The 23,415-nt window shown below is 49.0% G+C and overlaps 1 protein-coding gene across 1 annotated transcript in view; it reads right to left on the bottom strand.

The window, feature by feature from the left end:
- CAMKK1 (calcium/calmodulin dependent protein kinase kinase 1) overlaps window positions 1-23,415 on the bottom strand; it is a 105,465-nt gene that overhangs the window by 18,839 nt on the left and 63,211 nt on the right. Inside the window, exons 5-11 of the mRNA XM_075168965.1 lie at window positions 22,620-22,671; window positions 21,919-22,052; window positions 21,280-21,316; window positions 18,757-18,778; window positions 16,687-16,775; window positions 1,050-1,249; window positions 284-337 (exon numbers count right to left, since the gene is read on the bottom strand). Of these exons, the coding sequence (XP_075025066.1) occupies window positions 284-337; window positions 1,050-1,249; window positions 16,687-16,775; window positions 18,757-18,778; window positions 21,280-21,316; window positions 21,919-22,052; window positions 22,620-22,671 (588 nt within the window). The remainder of the gene's footprint in view (window positions 1-283; window positions 338-1,049; window positions 1,250-16,686; window positions 16,776-18,756; window positions 18,779-21,279; window positions 21,317-21,918; window positions 22,053-22,619; window positions 22,672-23,415) is intronic.

Here is a 23,415-nt window from a genome sequence, read left to right on the forward strand (position 1 = left end):
GCAATACGGATAAACCCCCGACAAACCGCTGTTGGTGCTGCTGACGCTGCTCTGGGTTTGTAGCACAAACAACTGCTCTGAGCACAGGGGCCAGCTCTAGAAACCATCCTTTTCATAGATCACATCAGTCCCTTCTCATCCGCAGGGTGCTTTGGGAAAACAGGAGCTTGTAGAAGGTAGGCCTTTGCTTCTAATATTTGCCTTTATTTGGAAAGGAATGAAGTCAAAAGCCAGGCGGGCAGACATTCCCATGCAGGGCTCCAGCATCTGAAAGCCAGCTTACCTTCCCATAAACAAAGCAGTACAGGGTAATTCCCATGGCCCATACATCAAGTGCCTGAAAGAAAGCATGTACCGGCAGTAAATGAGATGCAACACAGATGATTTGAATGAGCTGGATTTTCCCACCGACTCACAGAACATTATTTGTGTGCATTTAATATTTTCTATTTTATTGTGCCCAGCTGAAGTTGGGCTCCTAAAGGCGTCTGTAGCACGCCTGGGGAAGGAGGACTGTGCTGGGCCAGACGCTGCCACCCTTGTCCTTGCTGTGGAGCGCAGTGACCAGCAAGCAGTCCCTTCTTACAGGAGATGACACCATTCAAGGCTGAACATCAAAGAGGAGCCAAACCTCAAAAGTCTTCTTCCAGGCAAAAAAAACCCACTAGACCTTATCCCCACATCTGCATCAGCTTGGCAGTGCCCCTCGCTTTCAGGGGATCAAGACATGACCTCGATGCCCAGCAGCCCCCTGTGCCTCTTGATTATTTTGGAAGGCAATCAAGAGTTTCCTCCTTTCCCTTTGGGCAGGGAAAGGGTTCTAACATGCTCCTGTCTGGGCAGGGATGCACTGCAAAGTCTGCCTGCACGCTGCACAGAACAACCAATGTAAGTTTTGCCTGGACTGGAATACAGAATTAGAGCTTCGGTTTTACTCAATAACCACCCCAATCCCTGGGTGGGCAACACGCAAAGGATGCAGGTGTGGTGCTGCCCTTTGTGCCATGCCTGGGGGTCCCAGGAGACATCAGCTGTGAGCAAAGACCTACCTTTCCACTGAAACTTTTGCCAGTGTCTGAAATGGCCTCTGGTGCCATGAAGGCTGGTGTCCCTGCCGTGCTGGAAAGCTGGGCATCATTCCCTTCAAATTGATTGCTGACTCCAAAATCAGCGATTTTGACGTGCCCATCATCTCCTAAGAGTAAGTTGGAAGGCTTGATATCCCGGTGAATGATCTTCTGGTAGTGCACTTTTAAAAAAAAAAAAAAAAAAAATCAAAACCAGGAGCATGGTCTGTCACAGCACCCAACACACCCAAGGGTAACCTTTCCAGGAGGATGAAAATAAAGGTGCAAGCTCAGACACCCCACTCAAAACTGGATTGCTGGATATTGCTGGATATGCAATATAATCTAGTAGAAGTGCCATTTCCTATAGCTATTCCTTTTCAGTGCCTCACTGGGATGTACACCGGAGTGCAACACTCGGAAATACATCTGTCACCAGTAATTATGCAAAGAAAGGACATGAACCCAGAAACAGCCCAACCAGCGGGACCGAGCAGAGCTGTTAGAGAAGGAAATCAGTCAAGTCTTACAGATTTGTTCGACCTCATCAGACTAGCTGATGGATTGGGCAACTCGCTGTATTAAAGGTTTATGGGATCCAAATAAAGAGGTTAATTTTTAATTTATTTTGAAACTGCAGTGCCATAAAGCTAATCAAAAGGGGCAGAAGCACAGGCAGAATGAAACAAGCCCAGAGGAGATATTTAGGCAAAATAAGACAACTAGCAGCTGAGCACCAAGTCTAGCCAACAGCTCAGAAATCAATGGGTATTTCCAACTCAGAAGATAACTCTGACCAGGGAGAAATGACCAGCTGGTTGGTGCCAGCGCTCATGAAAAAGCACTCTCTCTCTAGCCATGCTTTGCAACTGGACCCAGAGAAACGACCTCAACTTGTTCTGCATCACCCCAAATCCCCAAAGCTGCCAGCTACTCTGACCACTTCCGCACCCCGAGCCGTGGCCAAACCTCTGCCACGCAGTCCTTCAGAGCAAAGGCTGCTCCTACATGTAGCCCTTCGCTCCACGAGGCTGCAGCAAAGACTCCAGCTCTGTCCCAGCTCCGCAAGGCCAACTGTGGGCCCCAGCTGAAGTGCTCGTACATCCAAAATGAAAGAAACCCTTGCAAAGAGCTTGGAGGCTGAGATGCACTAAAACCAAACAAAAATCCCTCTCGTTACAAGCTATCTGGGAAGCAATGTTGCAGTTGCAAGAAAGGCATTTCCGTGCCACTGAGTGAAAGCAGCAGCAGAGTTGTAGGAAAGTGGCTGACTTCTCAGGAACTTGGAGAACAAATTTAAAAATCAATAAAACAAGTTTTAGAACACAAAATGACCCCAAAAGGAGAACTGTAGAAAACCTAAGCGATTTTACCGAACAGGAGAGGAAATCCTTTAAGTCTTTACTGCCCTTCCCACGGGAACAGCACCCCTCGTCCTCCCTCCTCCCCCAGCCCCAACCACCATTTTTCACATTTCCTTCTTGCAAATGGAGCATGTTTGTTTTCATACCTCCCCATGAGCACTTTTCATATCTCCAGGAAACATGCAATTGGGTGGGGGAAAATGCTGGTTTAACTCTTTCCTGCTTTACAAACCTGGTCAACACATTGCCACAAAGGCAGCCCCCAAGGAGCATCCCAGCTTGTGTTTTAGGACCAAGAAAGAACAAACTTCACGTAACTTTTCAAGCCATCTTTCCAGTAGGCTGTGTCTGGGGAGGGGAAGTCACACTTGCAGATACTTTTTCTGCAAGGACCTCTCCTTAGTTTAAAGCACTGCCAGGGGATGCTGTCCTTGGCACGTTAAAGAGCTGATCTGCAGACCCAGCAGACACAAGCTCGCTGGAGAGCACTGGCACTGACATCCTCTTCCAGATGTGCAGCAACTGCATGGCCACGCTGTGATGTGAGCCAGTTAATGCTGTAACAGCCCGGCTCGACAGTCAGGATAAACACTGAAAACCCTGCAACAACAGTAATTACGAGGAGACATCTGCTTCGCAGCAGAGCTGGTGGCAAGCTGACATTTCATTATGGTAATATAGGGAGAGCAAAAAAAAAAAGTGAGGGGGGAGTGAAGTTTCCCTTCAGGAGATGATGAGCTGCCTTTCATGCAGGTGTCTGGTATATGATGCCTGATACCACAAGGCTAAGATTCCCCATGTCTCTAAAAAAAAAAATACAGGCCACAAATATACGTGGGCGATACAAGTACATCCCTGGAGCTAAGTCTGAAAATTGAGGGAGTTACACTAGGCAAGCAGGTACTCTAGGCTTTTTTATTATTTCTTCTGTACAGGAAAGTAAAAAAAACAAAACAAAACTACAAACCAATTCCCATATCAAATAACTATTTATCTTGTAAGACACATTCCCTGCCCTTGCGCAATCTAATAAAAGTAGAGTTTGCCAAATGCTCTGTGTTTGTTCAATGCCCATCTCAGCCTGGGACCCAGCAGGTCTGGGCACTGCTGGCTGTTAGGCACAGGAAGAACAAGAATGTTGAACAAAGAAATAAGAAACACATCCTTTGCAAAAATTAAAGCCATCAAACACTAGGGTCAATGAACATTTGCACCTCCCAGACCAGAACATCCATGTGCTTGACCTGAGCGCTAGGGACAGTGACAGTCTCTGACCTTGAGGTCAGAGAAGAAAATTAGCACAAGTGCCTGCGGGGCAGAGGAGCACAGGCTGCGCGTTCAGAAGTGTGCCTGACACGTCCCAGAGCTTTGCAATGCAGCGTCAGCCAGGTGCTTCTGCAAACCTGGCACACGGTTTAAATAACAAACTGGGACGGGAAGGAGATGGGCACAGAGGGGAAGTGGCTGGCCAGGTCAGGAGTGGCAGTGCTGGGAGCAGTGTCCAACCCATGCGCCGTGCTGCTTTGCCATGCTGTTTGGGTGACAGTAATGAAAGTCTTGTGCTAGCTGGCTCAAAAGACTTATGCCATCTGCAGATCCTCTCCCCTGTCTAGCTGCCTTGTGCAGAGGCAATAGCCACGAAGAAGGACAAGGGACAGGAATTGTGCACCGAGCACCAGCTGGCGTGAATGAACGAGGCTCCATCACAGCTACAAAAACTGTAAGAGTAAGAGCTCACGTCTGCCAAGAAATGATTTGGTGTGGAGCGGCTAACCTGATGAAGGCAACCTCAAATCCCTTTTCTGCTCTGAAAATGCACAGTTCTTAAAATCCCAGTCTGCCAGCTGCTGTGGGTATCCTCCCCCACACAGCCATCCAAAACAGGCTTCAGGCTTCAAAATGCAGTCTTATTCTCTCCAGTGCTGTGTCTTGCCATTGGTACAGTTCAATACAATACAGGGCTGCAGAACAAAGAGTAAAAGATTCCCCCAAAATCATTCCCAAGTCCACTTGTGGGCAATAGAAAAAAACTGGCTTATCTGAAAGCTGCAGAAAGGAAGCAGGACTGCTCATCTGCAGGACACCAACATCACTAAGTGCAGAAATACCTTCCAACCCACCAACTTCTGCCGCAAGTCCAGATCTCTTGCAGATAACGCATTGCAGGGAGGAGGACAGGGAACAATTAATTCAGCAGGGCTGGCCAAAGGCTGACCGGCCAAGCGGCGGGATGGGCCTGCGGTGACACAAGCATCGCTGCCACACACTGTGAAAGGAGCCCAGGGACAGCTGTCTTGCAGGAAAGGTACTCATTAAACCAGCGTGATCTGCATTTCCAGCACAACACGCAGAGGAAAAAATGGTGTTATGCCCACAGAACTCCAGAGGGAGAGCTAAGCATCTTAGAAATAAAAGCCTACCACTAATGATACCCTCTAGACTGCTAATGACTGTACAGAAGGGACAACACACAACCCGTGGAGCCACCCAAGGGGAGCAGGTGACAGCCACAGTCAGTTAAACACAATCACCAGCACAAATTAACCCTCTAATTTCACCAGCCTGAAGCACCTGGGAGCAAGTTCCTTCCCTCTGCAGACACAAGAGCAGCAGGTAGGAAAGACAGCTTCGTTAGGATTGCTATTGAATGTCACTGAGCCAGGACCAGAGGTCCCAGAAACAAAACACTCATCCTGTCCTTGGGACTAAGGACACACTGTGACACAGCCGCTAGCAAACAGGAGCAGGGCTGCGTCAGGCAGAGCACAGAAGGAAAAGTACTTTCAACATAAATAAAATCCCAAATGTGCATTAAAGGAACATAAACAAAGTATCTGTATCGTCACACCTAAACTTGCTCCATGAGGGTTTGGGGATTTTCTTTTAAAGCAATCCATGATCTCCCCTTAGCTCGCTCCATGGAGAACTGGGAACCCCTAAGCTGAGTCTGTGCCTTCCAGAAGGCACTTTCAGCTACTCTGTGTCCTGCTCAAAGAGACTGGCCACAAGGAGGCATTGGGTTTTTTGCTTCCGACATTACAGAAACAGTCACAAAGCAGGCAGACGTCAGCCCTGGCGAGACTGCCCCGAGATCCACGCCGGCCAGCCACGGGGACGTGGGCGCTGGATGCATGCAGCCTTGGGAAGGACCACCCCATCGGTGCTCCCCTCCCAGGCCCCATGTGCCACACACAAGGTGGACATCAACAGCCGAAAAACACTCATTCCCATGCAAACGTACCTGTCTGCATGCCTCCCAAGGTTAAAATTGGTGAGACAGCCAGAGCAGAGCACTTTACTGAAGCTGCTTTGACAAATTGACAAAACGGTTCCACTTGTTGCTTTTGCCTGGAAAGGATTTTGGTCTAAAGGCAGAGGTCAGCAGCTCACTGGAACAACTTCCCTGGGCTCCAAGACGCTCTCCACTTTCTGTGCTGATAGACACGATTCAAAGAATAGATCAATACCTCTTCATAATGAAAATGAAACAATGTAAGATACTACAGAGCCCTTAGGAGAAAGTCTGATTGTGCAGTGCTCCGTTAAATTCGGTTTTATTAGACCCATCCTTCAGCAGAAAGGTAACAGTATTTCAGGCCTATTTGCATCTGAATAACAATCCCATGGATTTCTAGAGCATCATCTAGGCAAAGATCCCAAAGCGCGTTAGAAATACTTGTTTGCTAAACCTCACAGCCACCCCATGAATGAAGCAGGTACAACAGGTGAGGGCACATGTACTACATTTCCATCACAACTTGTGTTAGAAAGCCTGACTGGGCACACCTGAAGTTGGACTTAGTCAAGCCCTAGAGCCCCGGGGTGCTCAGAAACAAGGGAAATCATGCCTAGAAGTCTAGACTGTCTCCTGACATTGGGCATGGAGTGCAGGCACCTAAGAAAAGCCTGCTGAAGGCTGATGCTATGTGGTGGAGAGATACAACCTCAGAGGAGGATTCAGAGCACTCAGGGTGCGAGCAACAGTTGGGAAAGGACCATCTTCTTCTGTCTCTCTCGATTTCGGGCAGAGCATCTAGCAAGTACACTGCACCTACTGCTTATAGCAGCTGGGATGAACCTGTACTTGGGTGTTCAAATTCGAGCCCACATGAAACAACTACCCAAAATAAAAGGTCTCCTTGAGAATATGGCTTTTCAGAGCTTTGTTTTGTTTCTTCATTACGATGTATTTTAACTCAGTTGGTATTAGCAGTATTGATACAGTGGTTTGGGTGTTCAGGTATGAAACAGAGGAATCCAGATTTTCTCAGAGCAACGTGGATGTGGGATGCGCTGTGCTGGGGCTGCCTGCTTCTCCCGCTTTCACACCTTCCCAACAGGGGCAGAAAAAAGCACCCGGAGCTTCGTGAAAAGCTGCCCATGACCTTGCAGCTGGTCCTTACAGCAGATCTTGTCCCAGGACAGATTCTCTGAGAGCCTCTCCAGCGGCACAGCTGGATTACTCATATCCTTTCAGCAGTTTCAGGCAGTCTGCAGCCACTTCTCCCATAACTTCATCAGCACCACAAACATGGTTTCTCACCTCAGACAATAAGACAGCATCTCTTTAATGCCAAGAGGCTGTCACAGCTACCTGGTGGTACTCCAGATGCCACTGAGCCTGCAAACACTCTGGGTGCCGAGTGTCCAGGGAACGAGCAGCTAGTTTGTACTTCCAGATCACAAAACATGCCCATTTAGGACACCGCTTTGGCACATGCTGAACATCATCTCTGTGAAAAGCCAGCGCATGATGTGGGAATGGTATTAAAAGAAAGCATAGGCTTACGTGCCTCTGAACTGGGGTCAGCGTCCCTGCAGAACTAAGCTTGCAATGGCCAGAGCCAAAGGACTTCAATAACTACAAAATGAAACTCTAGCAGAAAGCCAGTACTCCACATATCACCGCTGCTGTTAGCGTGCGCATTGTCCCTGGAGGATCTCACCCTTCGGCTGTACCCCAGTCGCTCGGGAAGGTATGGGGCAGGGCTGAGGTCCTGGAGCATCACGGCTGTAAACTCTGCTGTGGCTTAGAGATCCTGCAGCACTCCTATCGCAAAGCGGCGTTCAGGCAGGGATGACTCTTCAGTGGCTGTGGTACAGTAGATGGGGCTGGAGAAAGGGCAGATTTTGGGGAGGATCTCTGCTGCTGGGCCAGGCGGCTCCTGTCTGTGCGCGCAGCACACGGCTCTGCCTGGGCTCTCCGCAGGTCTCCTGCCGCTCTGCCTCCCTGCTCCACCACTGCTCGTTAGCAAAGCCCTGCTGAGCACATCATTTCTTTCTGTTCAGTCCCTTGGCTGCCTTCGGTGGGACAAGCCAGCTTTTTTCGCAAGACGCAACTCATTTCACAAGTGCTCCTTGTTTCCAGATACCGCAGGCTATTCGGAGACTAAATAGGCTTTCCTTTTCATTCGGAAGCAAACGCCTGGGAACTGTCTGTCTCGATTAACAGCCGGTGAAGACCAAGAGGGAGCAGAGATAGGAGTGCTAGAAAAAGAGATTGTTCCTTGGTCCTTTTAAAAAGGTGCCTTTCACTGCATTCCCTTCTGGAAACCTTAGCGCTCCAGCAGGTTAATACCAACTTACTAAAAGCCCATTTAAAAATTATACATGTAAAACTTTGCAATGCACTGACACATCCTGCTATTTACTGAGGCTGATGCTGAATTATACTTGATTAAAAACAGAATCCCATTCCCATTCAAGGGCAAAAGCAATCCATATGGTGCTACTGCAGAGTCTGCTTAGTATTACTCTCACATCACCCCTGTAACAAAGAAATGATTTAACAACCTCCCAAGGAAACTGCTGCACCACCATCCAGAGCTTAAAACAGAAGGCTGCTCTTTGAAGCAAGCCTCTGTACTTGTCCGCAATGCCCCGCTGAGGAAGAGCCGGAGCACACAGATGTAGTGGGCTGTGCAAGCGGAACACCTTCCTTCCCATGCTCAGCTCGTTGCAGGGCTTTCCTGCAGCAGCTGGGGCGAGGATCCCAGCTCTGATTTTCTCAACTCTGTTCACTATTTCGCCACTTTCTTGCTGCATCCATCAAATCTCTGCCACTTGAATATATTGCTTAAGCCCAGGTTTTACAAAGGAGGATCCCAACACCCAGCACTTCCCAGTCCTTTGGAAGAGTCCAGATTCCATTTGTGCTCCATCTTCAGCACCCTGTTGCCCACCGTGCTCCCGGCAGAAGGGATAAAGTATGGGATACTGCTGGTAGGAAGCAACGGGGAAGAGGAAGGAGAGGCAGCCTTGCCAAAGGCTGCCTTTCTACACCTGTCCTCCAACCCATGTGAGCACACCACGAGGACACGCAGAGCGCGCTGCCACAGCTACACACGTGCCAATGCTCAAGGGACCACTGGGAAAGTGGGGAGCAGGGTACGTGCAGCAAGTACTGCCAAAGCAACCTGCACCGTCTGTGCCATGGGATGCGTCTAACCCCAAGCACCCACGTAACTGCATCAAACAACAACAAAAATCAAACTGCCTGACCTTTCTTAAGAGGCTAACACATCTCTCTGATCTGCTCCACCAGCTAATTACTCTCACTCTTATACAAAGTCCTCATCGATCAGTACCAGCAACACTTGCAGCTACGTGAAAGGTGGTTTTTTTTTTTTTATCATCTAAATAGAGCTCTGCAAGTGATAAAACACAAGCCAGCCCCTCTTCTCCTGGTGGTGTCGTTTATAACACCCAGCACCTTGCAGCTGTAGTTGCAGTTGAGAGTCCCCACCTCAACATGCTCTGTTTTGAGGGGCTCTGAACTTGTGCAGGCAAGAGGCAGGAGCAGGGAAGGAGCAGGTCTTCATTCCACACATGGGAACGGAGGCACAGATGGATCAAGTAGCTCGCTGGGAGTCACAGGAGAGCAGGCAGCAGCTCCATCACAGACTGGTGTCCCAGCTCTGCTGGCCCACGCCAACACGAGGTCTGAGGAACTCCCCTCTGCCAAGAGCCAAACCAGATCAAACCCATCTACACCACTGATGCTGGAGAGCGCCTACCCCAGGCTTACGTTGCAGTAGATATTCTTCAGAATAGACAAGCCGTGTTGACTCAGCTGTTGATTTGTTTACTTAAATTTCCTCTTAAGATAATGGAAATTATACTCGCATATTGATGATCAAGTAGATTAAGTCTTATCTCAGAAAAGCCAGCTTTGATCTGCACACGTCAGGCACTTTGTAATTGCTCCAGGCTTAGCGTGCAGGGCTCCAGAGCATCGCAGGCATTCATACAGGTGCCCTGCAGGGAACTGCTGCTGGAAAGGGAACTTCCCAACAGCTTTAGCTGCGTGTCATGACCCTCCCTTCAACCCAATAGCTCATTCAGGTGAGACAAGCATTCCTCTGAGGAGGGGGACCAGAACTGACACCCTTATTTTCCCTCGACACAGTTGCAGTGAGGAAATTGTGCATTTTCTACAGAGAATGCAGGAAATAATGTTTTTTCTTCCTTTCAGCTACACTGGCAGCAATTGTTTCAGCTTTTCATGAGCCAGATAAAATACTGAGCTTGCAGCTAAACAGCAGAAGGAACAGCCGCTGTGCTTCATCTTGACTGTGCAAGTCGGCAGGGTTTTCCCCTGGGTCAAGCTTGCGTGCGTGTTCTGCGCTAAGAGTCTGCTCCTGGCTAGTGTCACAGCCAGGCTACCTGCTTAGACAGATCTTTCGTTTACTTATTCTTATTCCTTACTTAGGCTCCTCCTAAATGAAGCTACTTGTATCCCAATCCTAAAACCAAACCGGGATACCTGCCTGGCATATCCCTCATGGCTTTTGATGGAGTACGCTTCTCTCTCACAACCTCTCCTGCGGCTCCCGCCACTGGAGAAGAGTTTAAGGTATCTACTTCTTGTGTTGAACCAAACATCTGCTCACAATAAGGAAAACATTTCTGGCCAGCAGACAGCAACCTGACACTGGAAGAAAATCCTCCCATTACACGTTTCACCTGGTACTGGTTTCCACTGTTCATCTGCCAAAGCAAACTGGCATGACACCAAATTCACCTTCACGCAGCAAACCCATTTATACTGTGCAGTTATTAAATATAAGTCACCACTGAGTCAATCCAGAAGGAAATTTTACTGCCTTCAAGGAGTCAAACCTGTGTTCAGGTATCAGGATATCAGATATCCAAGACATCTGAAGTAAAACAGCAGAATATCTGTCTTTGTCCAGCAAACCTGTAGGCTTTGTTGGGGGGAGGGATATGTCAACTCCTGCAGTAAGTATTTTCAGCCACATTTACTGTAGAAGACAACTCTGAAATACTGTTCTGTCCTCAATTAATAAGACTTGGGGGGGCTCCAGGGCTGCTAGCTTTTTCTAACGGATGGTCAAAGGGGTGGAAGGACACTTGGCACAGACGAGGACTCTGCAGCCTTGAAAAGCCACCCCTGAAGTAAGATGTGATTGAGGTCTATAAACCAGGGGTGGCATAGAGAGGGCATAATTGTTCCTAAGTCACTCCTGGCATCAGCTGAAACCTGCAGGATCAGACTCAACCCCGAATGGGAACTGCTCCCCACAGTAGGTAAGTAGGAGGTAGCAGACAATGAAGATCTACACAAGTTAGAAGGGATTGGGCAAATGAATGGAACAGTATCAGAGGCTATTAGCTAAAGACACAGCCTTTGGCCGAGGAAATGCCTGAGCCCCGATCTCAGGGTGCTGGAAGGCATGCTGCAGGGTGCACGGCTGGATGCCCGCCTGGCCGGCACTGCAAGGCACCCTGGGCTGACCCGCAGCTGCCTGGCTCTGCAGGGGAGCACGTAGTCACCTCCCGGCTTTCAGGACTGACTCCTGCTGCGGCTGCTAACTCCTTCGGTGACTATTCGCTATCCAACATATCTATTTCTGCCGAGTATCATTGGGAAAGCAATGTTTGCCTTACTACAAGGGAGACCGAAGCTTAAATAACCCCAGACAAGCACTACTAGAGGGAAGTTACAAGTGGAAAGGAAGGTAATTGCACATATCCCCAATTCAGAGAGACACTTAAGCACATGCTTTAGTTAATGACAAATAATCCAGCAAAACTTTTCCATCCGAAGCACTGAAGTACATTCTGAAATTACCACTCCAGTGGCACTTACAACAAGCAGACAGCCTGCCTCCCCAGTTCACGAGGGTGTGCGTGCAATGCCATCAGTGCTGGGGAAGTCTTGCAAGTGGGAGCAAAAGCACTTTCCTTCGTAAGGCCCATGTCACGAGGATGGGAATTAAAGTTTGCATGTGCTTAAATGGCTCCTGAAGTAGTCTGCGCAACAGAGCCCGGGTTTAAGACAGGCATATGAAAACAGAACAGGTGAACCAGTAATATTACCACACTTAAGCTTAAAATATTTTCCCAGCAGTTCGGGGACAGATCTCCCAGGCTTTCAGACCTTGAACCTGCCTCTGTTTCTTCATTGTTCAGTGAACGAGGCTGAGACCATGCACATACCGAAGTGCACTTCTCGGTATTAAATGTACTAAACTCAAACCCAGCCAAAAGCAGTGGACAAAGCAAGGCAACACTGTGCCATTGCCTGGATGGGGGAGCTCTCGGCTCTCTCCAGGGCATCTGTCCCTGCCTCCCACCGTGCCTAAGCCAGGCTTCCCACCCGGCATGGGATGTTTCTGCTCTCATCACACTGACCATTGCTTTCTTCCAAACACTCCTCCCCAGAGCCAGCCCTCTCGCAGGAGGCCTCCACCCCAGGCAAGTGTCACGAGTGGAGTCCAGTCCCCACAGACACACAGCGGCTGTGAGCCGCGTGCCACCACTTAAAAGGTCAGCTCACGTTTCCCATCGGCTTGGCTCCTGCGGCCCCTTCCCACTCACCATGTACCATTTGGCACCAAGAGCAGTCCACTGGCCCGGATTAACTCCTTGCAGGCTCCCACAGGAATCCAGTTTGCAACTTTAATTTAATAAAACCCAACTAGCAATGATGCATTCGCTGCTGTGACCACTGCGAGTTTCAAGCAGCTGCATGGTTATTGAGTCTCCCAAATTACATAACAATTATGTATGCTTACATTAAAATTACCTTGCAATCTCTAGATTGCCTGGCAACACTTTTCCTTCAGCGTGCACAAACGGTGCACTTTCCTCTGTAATTACATAATAATTGCCACGCATTTACCCAGCAGTTCTGAGAGAACACCATTTTTAACTTTCATTTGCTAATAAAGTAAGTGGTTACTCAATAGCCCAAAATAAAGCATCCTATTGTTCCTGTTGTTGAGTAATTTATTGCCCTGTTTCACTCCCTCTGCCTAGGACTACCCACACTTTACTTTTTTTTTCTTTTTGACTGTCTTCTAAGCTTAAAGTTTCCTCTGAGCAGGAACTGTTAGGCCAGCAGCATCCAGCACAGCAGAGCTTGGATCTCCCAGCTGAGGCATACAGGTTCTGCTACAGTATGAATGTTAATGAGAATATAAAAAGCTGCAGTCTTCACCCTTCAAACTCTACTGAAAAACAACCTTGTGCTTCCCATTCATATATACATTTCCATATATACATTTCCACTGACTTCCTGGGGTGACCTGACTCATTTTGGCACAACCTGGACTGTCACAGACTTGCAAACATTGATTTCATTCCCACCTACTGGTTTTAGACAAAAAATGAGGTGCTGTTGCATTGCAATGTGGAGATGGACCAAGGCACTGCAAACCACCTTCCTCTGCCTCGGCAAGGCCCTTTACACTCAGACTTGTTCTCTGCAGGTTTTTGAAACCAAGTGAGTCTTCAACAAAAGCAAGGGGCTTGCTCTGGCTCTGAGGAGCTGCTGAGCTTGCAGGGGCCACCGGAGATTGGTGAAATGAAGGCAGACACGGCTCAAAGCACTACGGCAGCACGAAACATTCCTTTTGAGTTTGACACAGCTACATGTTGGCTTTTTGAAAGCACATCTGAAACAATTCCCTCTGGTTTGTGAAAGAAGCAGATATTATTTCCAAAGGTTGAAACAGCTGGAAAAATCTCACTAAACAGGGAGGGTGACACGGCTCTGTCTCGCACACGTCTGACCTTTCATGCGTTGCACGTTGCTCACTGACTGGGAATGACGGTCACTTGCTCAAGCGTCCTTGTCCTTCCCTCTGCTGGCTGCCCTGCCTTCAGATTTGCTACCAAACCTGTGCATTTGCACTGCCACAGTAAGCCAGGTTTGTGAAAGGTTGCTACGCCTGGGAGACACCGAGCTAACCTACATCAGTCTCTCGGAACCCGGCAGAGCGCAGCTACCTCTGCCGTCAGGTCAGCACAGCGAAAACCTCAAGGATGGTGTGGACAAGCTGCTGGATGGAAGAGGAGCCAAGCCAAAGGCCACCTACCCCAGCACCCCGTCTCCTGCCGGGGTCAATAGCTTGGGGAAAAGCATCAGGCAGAGAGATGTAACACCTTCAGTACCCATACTCCCTGCTTTAGGCAGCCCGAGGGCAAACTCTGCCTGCATCCTCATATTTCATAGTCCTTGATGCTCTTTTCTTCTACAGACTTGTCTAATCACTTTGAGCCCATTTAGTTCTGGCACCTGCTATCTCCCCTAGCTATGAACGTCAATTTAATTACATGCTATATGAAAGAGTAATTCCTTTTGGATTAAACTTGCTACCTCATTATTTTGTTTGCTACCCCTCAGTTCTTGTATTTTTAGAGACAGAGGAGATTCATTCCCTGTTCACCACTTCCCTGACACTTAGGATTTTATAAGCCTCTGTCATATCACCCCTTCCCATGATAATTTTCAAATCTTAAGAGCTTTGGTCTTATCTCTGTACAGAAGATGTTCCATCTCTGTACAGAAGATATTCCAAGACCATCCTGATCACCCTTCTCAGGCTTTTCTCAGTTCTAGAGAACTGCTTCTAATACAGGCTGAGCCGAATTGCACAAAATATTCAAGATACTCCTTGTCTGTATCTAAAAGCTCTTACAGATCCAAATAACTATATAATGGCATTTCCTGTTTTCTTCTTTATTTCATTCCCAAGAACTCCCCAAATCTTATTAGTTTTGTTGACTGTCACTAAATAATGGGCTGGCATTTTCAAGAGAACTATCCAGAACGAAGCCTGAGTGAGAACAGCTAATTTAGAGCCTGTCACTATGTACGTATTTTTAGTGGTGTTTCTCCCCCTCATGCATTACCCTGCAGTCAGCAACATGAATTTTTATCTGCCATTTTATCATGCTGTCGCTTGCTATCATGGCATCTTCCTGCCAGTCTTCGCAGTCAGTTCTAACAACGACTATCCTGAATAACTATATGTCATCACCACTCTCTCTTACTGTACTCTACCCTTTTTCTGGTCATTTAGGAATATATTGAACATCCCAGGCCACATTATGGATTCCTGTTTAACTGCACTAGTGACTTTTCTCCATTGTGAAAGCTGTATGCCCACCTTCCTGATTGTCTAGTTATTAATCCACAAGAGGCCATCCAACCAAAGAGACTTATGAGCTTCTTTATCTGATCAAAAGCTGTTTGGCAATCAAAACACGATGTAGTAACAGGATCACCTTATCTACATGTTTGTTGACTCCTCTGGAAAATGAATAGATCTGCAAGGCATGAATTGCCTCTGCAAAAGGCGTATCATCCCTCCCTCCTCATATTCAGCCATCCAACCATGGTCGATTCTTTAGTGCATCCATGTGCAGAGAAGGCAGTCAATGATGAGATCACTAAACTCTATGGAGAGCTGTCAACAAGGAGGACAGCAGAATCAAACAGGCATGGAGACAAACGCAGCTCCCCAGCAGTTTGTCTGACAATGCTGGTACACAAGCAGTAACCGCAGACCAACCGACTCATGGGTCCCTCCGTGCTACCTGGGTCCCTGGCAGCAGCCTGTGCATGAACTGCTCCAGTGCAAGGAGCAGCGTTGAGGATAAAGGCTGGGACCTTCTGCTGGAAAAGGGAGAGAAGGGGCTCAGGCTAATGTGAGTGAGCAACAGCGGATCCGAGTTGTGCCTTCTGACTTGGTGACAATGCTGGTAGGAGGCTCAGGAGGAATGCGCAGTGTAATATGTTTAGACACAGCACGGGAGTAATGCCAGCTACCAGCACCACACCGCATCAAAGCACCAGGCTCTCTGACCCACACCCCCCTGCATGGTACGGATGGGTCCTGCACCCATAAATGCGCAGCTCTACTGTGCTTGCTACTTACAGAAGAGAAAGCAACCAGCAATTTCATGGGTCTCCTCCTACTGCTGGCACAGGTCAGAAGAGAAGCCCAGCCATGAAGTCTGCAGCACAAGGTCTGCAGATCAGCAGTGAGCAAAATGCACTGACAGCCTGACATCCCCCGCTGCAGAGAGCGAGAGGTTACATGGACATGCCAGCTCTGCCAAGACTCCATGAAAACACCAGCCAGCCTTCGCTGCTCCTTGGGGCCCACACTCACAAGATGCCAGCACATAGACCACTCTACCTTGTGTCTTCAATTCAGGGACCCCTCTTCTCCCATCCCTGCCAGGTTCTTGCCAGCAAGGACATGTCAACTACAACAGGGTCAGAAAAATCCCTGCTGTCATTTACAGACTTATTGTGGCCTCCTTGTACTCTTCAGGACAGGCGCTCAGCAAGGAATCTGGCCTCAGCCACATTAGGAGAAGACTTACTAAAAAAAGGTGATGATAATCAAATAGGCTACAAACAGGACACCTGCCGCTAGAGTCCCCAGACGGAGCCTGGGAACTGGAGTCACCACCTCCCTGGGAGGGCACAGCAGCGCTGGGCTCTCGTCACGACACAGCCCTGAGTGACGACAAGTCAGAAACTGATGCTGTGGAGGAAGCAGACACGGGCAGACACCCTCCCAGCACTGCTCGCCTGCTCTCCCCAGGGCCAGCGCTTGCCCTGCTAAGTTGGAGACGGCAATTTGTTCCAGCTAAAGCTAACTGACTCAGTTTGTCACTGCAAACATCCATTTTCTGGCTCCGTTATTGCCTTCAAAGATGCTCTCCAAAAAGAGATAAATAGAAGAAAAAAGGAAGCCACTATTTTCATCATGTCGTTTCTAAGGAATGCCTGCGCCCGGCATCTGTGATACTGCCTGGGTAAATCTGAGCTGAGCGGGAACACCACCAACTGCAAACCCTGTCACATGCAATTAGAGAGGACCGCGCTCACTCAACTGACAGCCCACCAGAGTCGAGAGGCTTCTCCCCAGCTGAGCAGGAGGCCGACGCACGCGCTCTGCAAAGCTGCTGTCAGCGCTAGTGGTACTCACAGTACTCAATGCCCAAGACGATGTCTCGGAAGTAGAGCCGAGCCTGCTCCTCGCTGAAGGGCTGGTCGCTTGGTACCTCCATGACAGGCCTGTAAGGAAGAGGGAGAGGAATTAAGAACTTTGCAGAATGGCAGTAACCTTCCTTGCTGGAGGAGCTGCAGGTCCTCCATCACTATGTCCCCAGCATTGAGGGCCAGGCTCCCAAGAGGTTCTGGGTGCTGTGACACAGGACGGAGGCGCAGCCATCCTTTCTGGACGTGGTGACGCCTAGGTTAGTGAGCTCAGCTAGCGGTGACGGGTGGCTTTGCACAGTCCCTGAGCCAGCATGAGCCACAGAGCCCTCACCAACACCAGGATTAACTGCTGCTGTCTGCACGAAATAGGGCAAACACTTCATTCACTGAGAGTCCTAATGGGAAAAGTGTAGTGAAAGAACAAAACTGGATCTGGCCTTTGGTTTCTTGCTAAAGCTGCTCACGGCTGTGAGCACCAGCTTCACCAGCGGGTACCAGGCAGCAGCGGGGACAGAATGCCCTTTGCTGTGCACTGGATGTCATGCCTGCTGGGGCTCAGTCCTGAAGCAACATCAGCGTGCAGCTAGTCTAAACCAAGGCAGAATCTAGACATGAACCACTGGCTTAAAGGTTAAGTGGGAATATTTCCAGTGCATTGCGCTAAACTGCTTTGAAAACCTATTTTGCTGTTCAGGGTTCAGCCATCACCAGAACACAGCCATTCAGCCCTAAACAGCCAAGGTTACCTGGTCAGCTTCTCCTCTCCTTTCCTTTGTATGCCGCCACTGCTGAGAGATGCACAGTATCCTCTAAAAGCCCCTCTTCTGCCTGTGCCTGCTGAAAGCTGAGGGCAAAGAGGCTGTAAGAGCTAGTCAGCATCTTCTGTTCCCCCGTGGATGAATGGCAGGAGCTAAGAACTTCACTGCACTGGGGGTTAATCCTGCTTGGGCTCAGCAGCTTGACCTTGCATTTGGACATACGCCCACTCAGGCTGGATTTAAGTGAGTGCTCCCGAGACACTGTCCTTGCAAGCCAAACCCTGGCTGAGAATAGCCCATTGCCAAAATCAGGCACTTCCCCTCAGCACCCAGCAGCAAATCCTTCCTGCGGCATTTCTCTTCTCCCTTGCTGCCATTTGATCGATGACCTGCATCTCCATTTGCATTTTTCTGCCACTGCCTTCCCTCCCTCTTCATGCACATTTTTCTGCTGCTGAAACCAGGGATAAATAGTGTGAGCGGCAGGACTGACAGAGCCACTAATGGAGTCTAATTGCCTTCTGCTAGAGGCAGACAGGCTGCGCTCAGCCGAGCTGCACATTCCCTGGCCACAGCTGATTACAGGAGCTTTTTTTTTTTCTCCCCCTCCCTGTCTCCTACAGGATAGTCATCAGCCTGGTCACCAGGGAGACTGGGGAGCCTCTCACCAGCAACCCGTTGGAGCTAGCAGCCTGCAAGAGGCTTGTGCACGGGGCCAGAAAGAAAAATAAGCCCTTTGGGAATCTCCCCCATCCTGGGCACAGCTCTCCTGACCTCACTGTAACTCTGCAGAGCTGCAGAATCAGCGCAGGTGTAGCAAAAAAGCAGTGAGGAGACTTCCACCACCTTATCACTTCTCCTGCTATGGAAAAACATGCCAACAAAACAGCTTCCCACAACATGTTAGAGCTAGGGGCAAAATAAGGCAGCAGGTGGCAAGTAAATGTTGATGCAACCACGCACCCCTTGTGCCAGAGGAAGCCGCGATGTAGCTGTTACCCCAGCAGAGTATTCCTATTAAAACCTTTTCTTCCAGGCACCTGATGGGGAACTGGTATCAAATTTGTTTTCCGGATCAAAGCCTGACACCAGGACACGTTCTCCCAGCCCATTACGATTCACCACATCGTTCCAGGGTGTAACAGTGCAAAGGCAACTACAGCTGGATTTTGACTCCTCTGCACTTGCCTGCAGACAGCAGTTTGCTCCACTGTTCATCTCAAACCTCTATTTCACTTAGGAAGTTAATGATGCACACCAAAAATTTCAACACAAGAGATCCCAAGAGGGCTACTTACCCTTTCCTCAGGAGGTCAAACACTGCAAGAAAAGGAAATCAAACCATGAATGAATCAGAAGAGGGGACTGAGCTTTTTTTTTTTTTTTTAGCACCTACAAAACCACATCTATTCCCATACCTGCAAAATCAATTTATCTCCACTCAATTCTCTTCCCTCACCCATGACAAGGACACCAGAGGATGCAAAATGAAAATATTCATCTCTTCAGCAAAGACAAATATCCCGCCAGCTCCACACAGGGAGACAGCAGGTGCTAATTTATCAGCCACACTTCTGCTGCTCCCAGTGTCAGCCCTTGCTGATTTGAGCCCTGTCTTATTCAGTACCTTCAGGGAGGGTGTTTGGTGTGATATTTCTGCTAGATTGCTGATACCGAATGAGATGCTGTAAGAACATGTTGCTCTATTTCTGCTGTGTCAATCAGCAGGACAGCTACATGGCTGTCAGAGGTAAACATTCCCTGGCAGGAGCAATTGGAGAGGATTTGTTGGTGTGAGTTGAGGTTTGTAGAGCACATGAGTTTTTGTGTCTGATTTAGGGGTTAGTGGCAATGTGTTTTTCTGATCCTGTCTCTGACCTGTTCTGCAAACAGGAGAAGGATCTGCCTTTATCTAGTAGGAGAGCTCTTTCCTCACAAATTACTAAGGGATTTCTTGCACCTCCCAAGAAACCCAAGCAGATCACCCTCCCCAAAGCACCAGGCAGCCCTGCTTACAGCCGCGATGTTAGACCAGCTGAAGGTACAAACACAACAAGCCAGCCTGCATTGGCTCATCTTGCTCTCCACACTGAAGAAGCTGCAGCTTATGGTAGCATTTCATTATTCAACCATCTTGTGCCACTGCAGGTTGCTCAATTTCTATCAGCACCCTCCATCCCCTGCTTTCTTCCCAATGAGCAGACAGCAGAGTGCTCACAGCAGTACTTAATGCCAGCAGTAATTAGCAAAGAGCAAACTCCACTTTCTCTAGTTTTGCTTTGTAGTGGGAGGGCATTTTTGGAAGGAGAAAGGTGTAGTTATCATCGGCTGGGTCAGCAGCAGGAGGGAGGAAGCCCACTTGCAGAAGGTTCAATCCTGAGCAGCACTAAGCACCCACAGCTTCCCCTTGCTGCCGAGGGAACTGCAGAGGCAGGAGCTTGATTTGCTTGCATCGCTTTGCCCGAACCACTCCCGGGATCCCCGGCAGAGCAAAGGGGAGCAAAGAGGCGATGGGGCATGGACAATACGGACACAGCCACTGCTCGCTGCCCAGGGACCAGTGCAACCTGCCCAGGACCCCAACAGGACCAAGACATTAGACATTTCCCACTTGTCCTGCTGCTATTGCTGCCATTTCTGGGACTGTCATCTTGCTCCACAGGGAGAGATTGGTTTTGGGTTTGTTTTGTTTGTTGTTTGGGGGTTTTTTTTGTTGTTTTTTTTTTTTTTTTTTCCCCCCTTTTCTGCAGCTTTTTCGACTTCGTCATGCATTTATTTTCATTCAATAAAAAAGCTTGCTACCTCATCTCTCCCCTTCTCTCCGTCCCCAGGAGTTCAGGCCTTTAAACAACGGCCTCAGCCACCCTCCCCACCACACGTGCATCTGCCTTGGCTGCCGCTTTGTGACGCTGCCGGAGTGCCACGGGGGCTTCAGCGGGAAGGGAAAAGCGGCCTTTCAAAGGCAAATGGCTTCATTTGCTAGGCCGAGCCCCCTTTCACAGGCAGCTTCAAAAGCATCCCATAATTATTTCATGAGAAGCAGCCTTTGAGCCTGTCTCATCAGGAAACGTTACGGGGAAGCAGAGATGTAACAGGGTCGGATGTCCCCCTCCTCTGGCCCATCTCAGAGGGCACCTCAGTGCCTCCCAGGCCTGTCCCTCCAGGTTTTGCCCAAACGGGGGTTAGGCTGCGGCTGGCACTTCCAAGGTTTGGGGAAGAGAAAGACAAAATGGGTGGAAATTCCTCGCCCTCTGCATAAACGCATGGTCAGCTACGGCCTCCCATCTGAGCACCGCAGGGCAGGGTCTGGGCTCAGAGGCCAAAGGCAGGAGTGCTGCCGTCTCAGGAGGTCCTGAGGCTCGGCAGGGTGGTCAGTGTCTCTGCAGGGGTCACAGGGAACACCCTGAGACAAGACGGCTTTCCAGAGTCACTACCACTATCCGCAGCCTACAGGAGGAGTCTGGAGAGACCAACCTCATACCAGGAGGACAAGAAACCATCCTGCACCCTTCCCTTCTCTCCTGGCTCTAGGACTGGAACCGACATATACGTAGAGGAGGGCAGAGCCGCTGTTGTGTCTTTTTAGTGTCCTCATGGCCAGGAGATGTGCACAGCTGTACTACGACACAAGGCTGCCTCACCCTACTGCAAGGAGCCTTTCCATCCCACTGCCTTTACAGGCATTTAGCTTTTCAGAAAAATAAGTCTGCTGAAGTTGGTACAAGTTTCCTCCTGGTATTGACCCCGAGCCCTGGTACATGTTACTTGCATCACTAGGTTTAAACCCAGACGGTTCTGTTAGCATATAATGACTCACATACCCATGTACAAGTTGTCCTCTGCGGGATCATCAAGGACCTGTAATTGATAACAGAGAGATAAGGGGAAAGGGGAAAAAGAGAAAAACAGCAGGACTAAAAAAAGAGATTTTTAATCAAATAACATTTTACTGCTCCCTGTACATTGTGCTGAGCTGCAGAGCATTGAGAATGACTTAGGCTAATATTTAGAGATTCCTGCAGAGAGAGGGGCTTTGAAGGACACAGATTTTCCTGTCTCCAGAAAAATCCGGGCTTCTGCCTGTATTTGGAGAAACAGCTTAACAATAAAGGCACTGCTTGTCCTAATCTGACCTCAGCCAACACTGAAAACGGCACCGAAGCCTTGCACTTGTGCACCTTCCCAGGCTTGTCTACACAAGTTTCACTGGTCAAAGCCTGCTGCTATTTCTACCAGCAGAGCCAGCTGCCTTCTCTTGGGCACCAGCCCAACGCCCAGGATAAGTATGGCAGTTTGTCATACATAATTGGTATGATCTTGCTTGGAATCATCAGCCTAAATTTCTGAACAACTATTTTAAACCAATTTTGGCTGAAGTAGGAGCAGTTGAAGAAAGATCCTCTTGTTGCAATACAAACCAGACTTGTTTCAGTGTAGCTTAGGGTGGAGAAGCAGCTCACCTCTATCAGCTTTACGATGTTAACGTGGTCCAGTTTCTTTAAGATGGCTATTTCCTGATAGACTCTGTCCAGTGGTGCCATGGGTTTTGGCTGCTCTCCGGAGGATGCTTTCGACCCTCTGGGAGGAGGCCGACCTGCAATCGTGATAACATGGTGAAGAACTACTCATTTTTCAGCAGCACCTGGCCCGCAGGAGCGAGCAGCCACTGGCCCCTCTGCAGATACCTCCAGCTATTCTAGAAGATCTCATCACCTTGTATCATCCCAAAGCGTGTACAGTCTCCACCCAGAACAGAGATCTCCAAGCCCCATTCAGACCAGCTCCTACTGGCTTCCCAGCTTGGTCTGTTTGCCAGGTCCCATGGCCCAGCCACTGGAGCCAGGCGCTATCTGAGGGGGTAGGAGAGCCCCTGGGAGCAGGGGGTCTACCCTGCCTAACTTCCAGCACTTAATTAGGCTTCACAGATGGTGAAGACGGAAGAGTCAGCACTTTAAAGAGACTCAGAAAATCAAAGCCAGGAACCTAATTACCGAAAGCGTTGAATTTCCCTGTGGTTATGCCTGCCCTTTCACTACCCACTGCATTTTAACCAGCCCCCCAACTACTTGGGCAAGTTCTGCAGTCCTTGCAGACAATGTTTCTACAGACAGATTTGCCTGGCTGAGGACAACATGCAGACCTCTAAATGTGAGATACCCACGTGGAAATCCATACTGCTTCAAGAGCTTCTTTTTAGAGAGGACTTTCATAGCCTGGGGGAAGAAGAAAAAGCAGTGTTAAAACTGAAAAAGAGCCAAAGTGCTCATTGCTGTGACCCAGGAGCCAGGGACTGGCTCAGGTCTGTCCTCAACCTAGAGAGTTAGTCTTCTGGTTAGTGGTGGCCATGAGACACACAAACACCCTGACACAAGCTTTCCTAAAGGCACTGCTAACCATTTGTTTCATTCATCTTTTTCCTGTGAAAAAATAAATGGTTTTGATTTATTTTAAATTGGACAAAGAAAAAGGAGCCCTGTTTCTGCATTTGGGGCAGGAGCTTGAAGGAAGAGGTGGGTTCCTCTAGCTGACCTTTAAGTACCTGCTGTTTTGGATGATGCTACGGCCATGCCGCAAGTCAGAGCCACTTCAAGGCTGCTCCACCTTATGTTTTGCTTTGCCAGAGGGTGTAGGAAGGAAAAGAGCTGGAGTGTCACAGCAATACCGCTAACACCCTTTCAACCTCCATCACAGACCTGGAATCGGGTGAGGACACAGCCCTTCCACCAGCTCTGCACTGCCTAGGGCGGCCTTTTGTATTCCCAAAGACTATTTTTGCCCCGTAAACCTCTTCGATGCTGCCAGAGCAATACAGAGCACCTGCAGTATGATCCAGCACCATACCCAAGACCACAAACAAGATACTTCGTGGGCATCTGTCCCTGCACCATCAGAAACGGGGAAGCCAGCTCTGTGCAGAAGCACAGCAAAGGCACAGGGAGGGAAGCTGTTGGCAAAAG

Source organism: Calonectris borealis, chromosome 19 (genome assembly GCF_964195595.1).
Source record: "Calonectris borealis chromosome 19, bCalBor7.hap1.2, whole genome shotgun sequence".
Classification (NCBI taxonomy): Eukaryota; Metazoa; Chordata; class Aves; order Procellariiformes; family Procellariidae; genus Calonectris; species Calonectris borealis.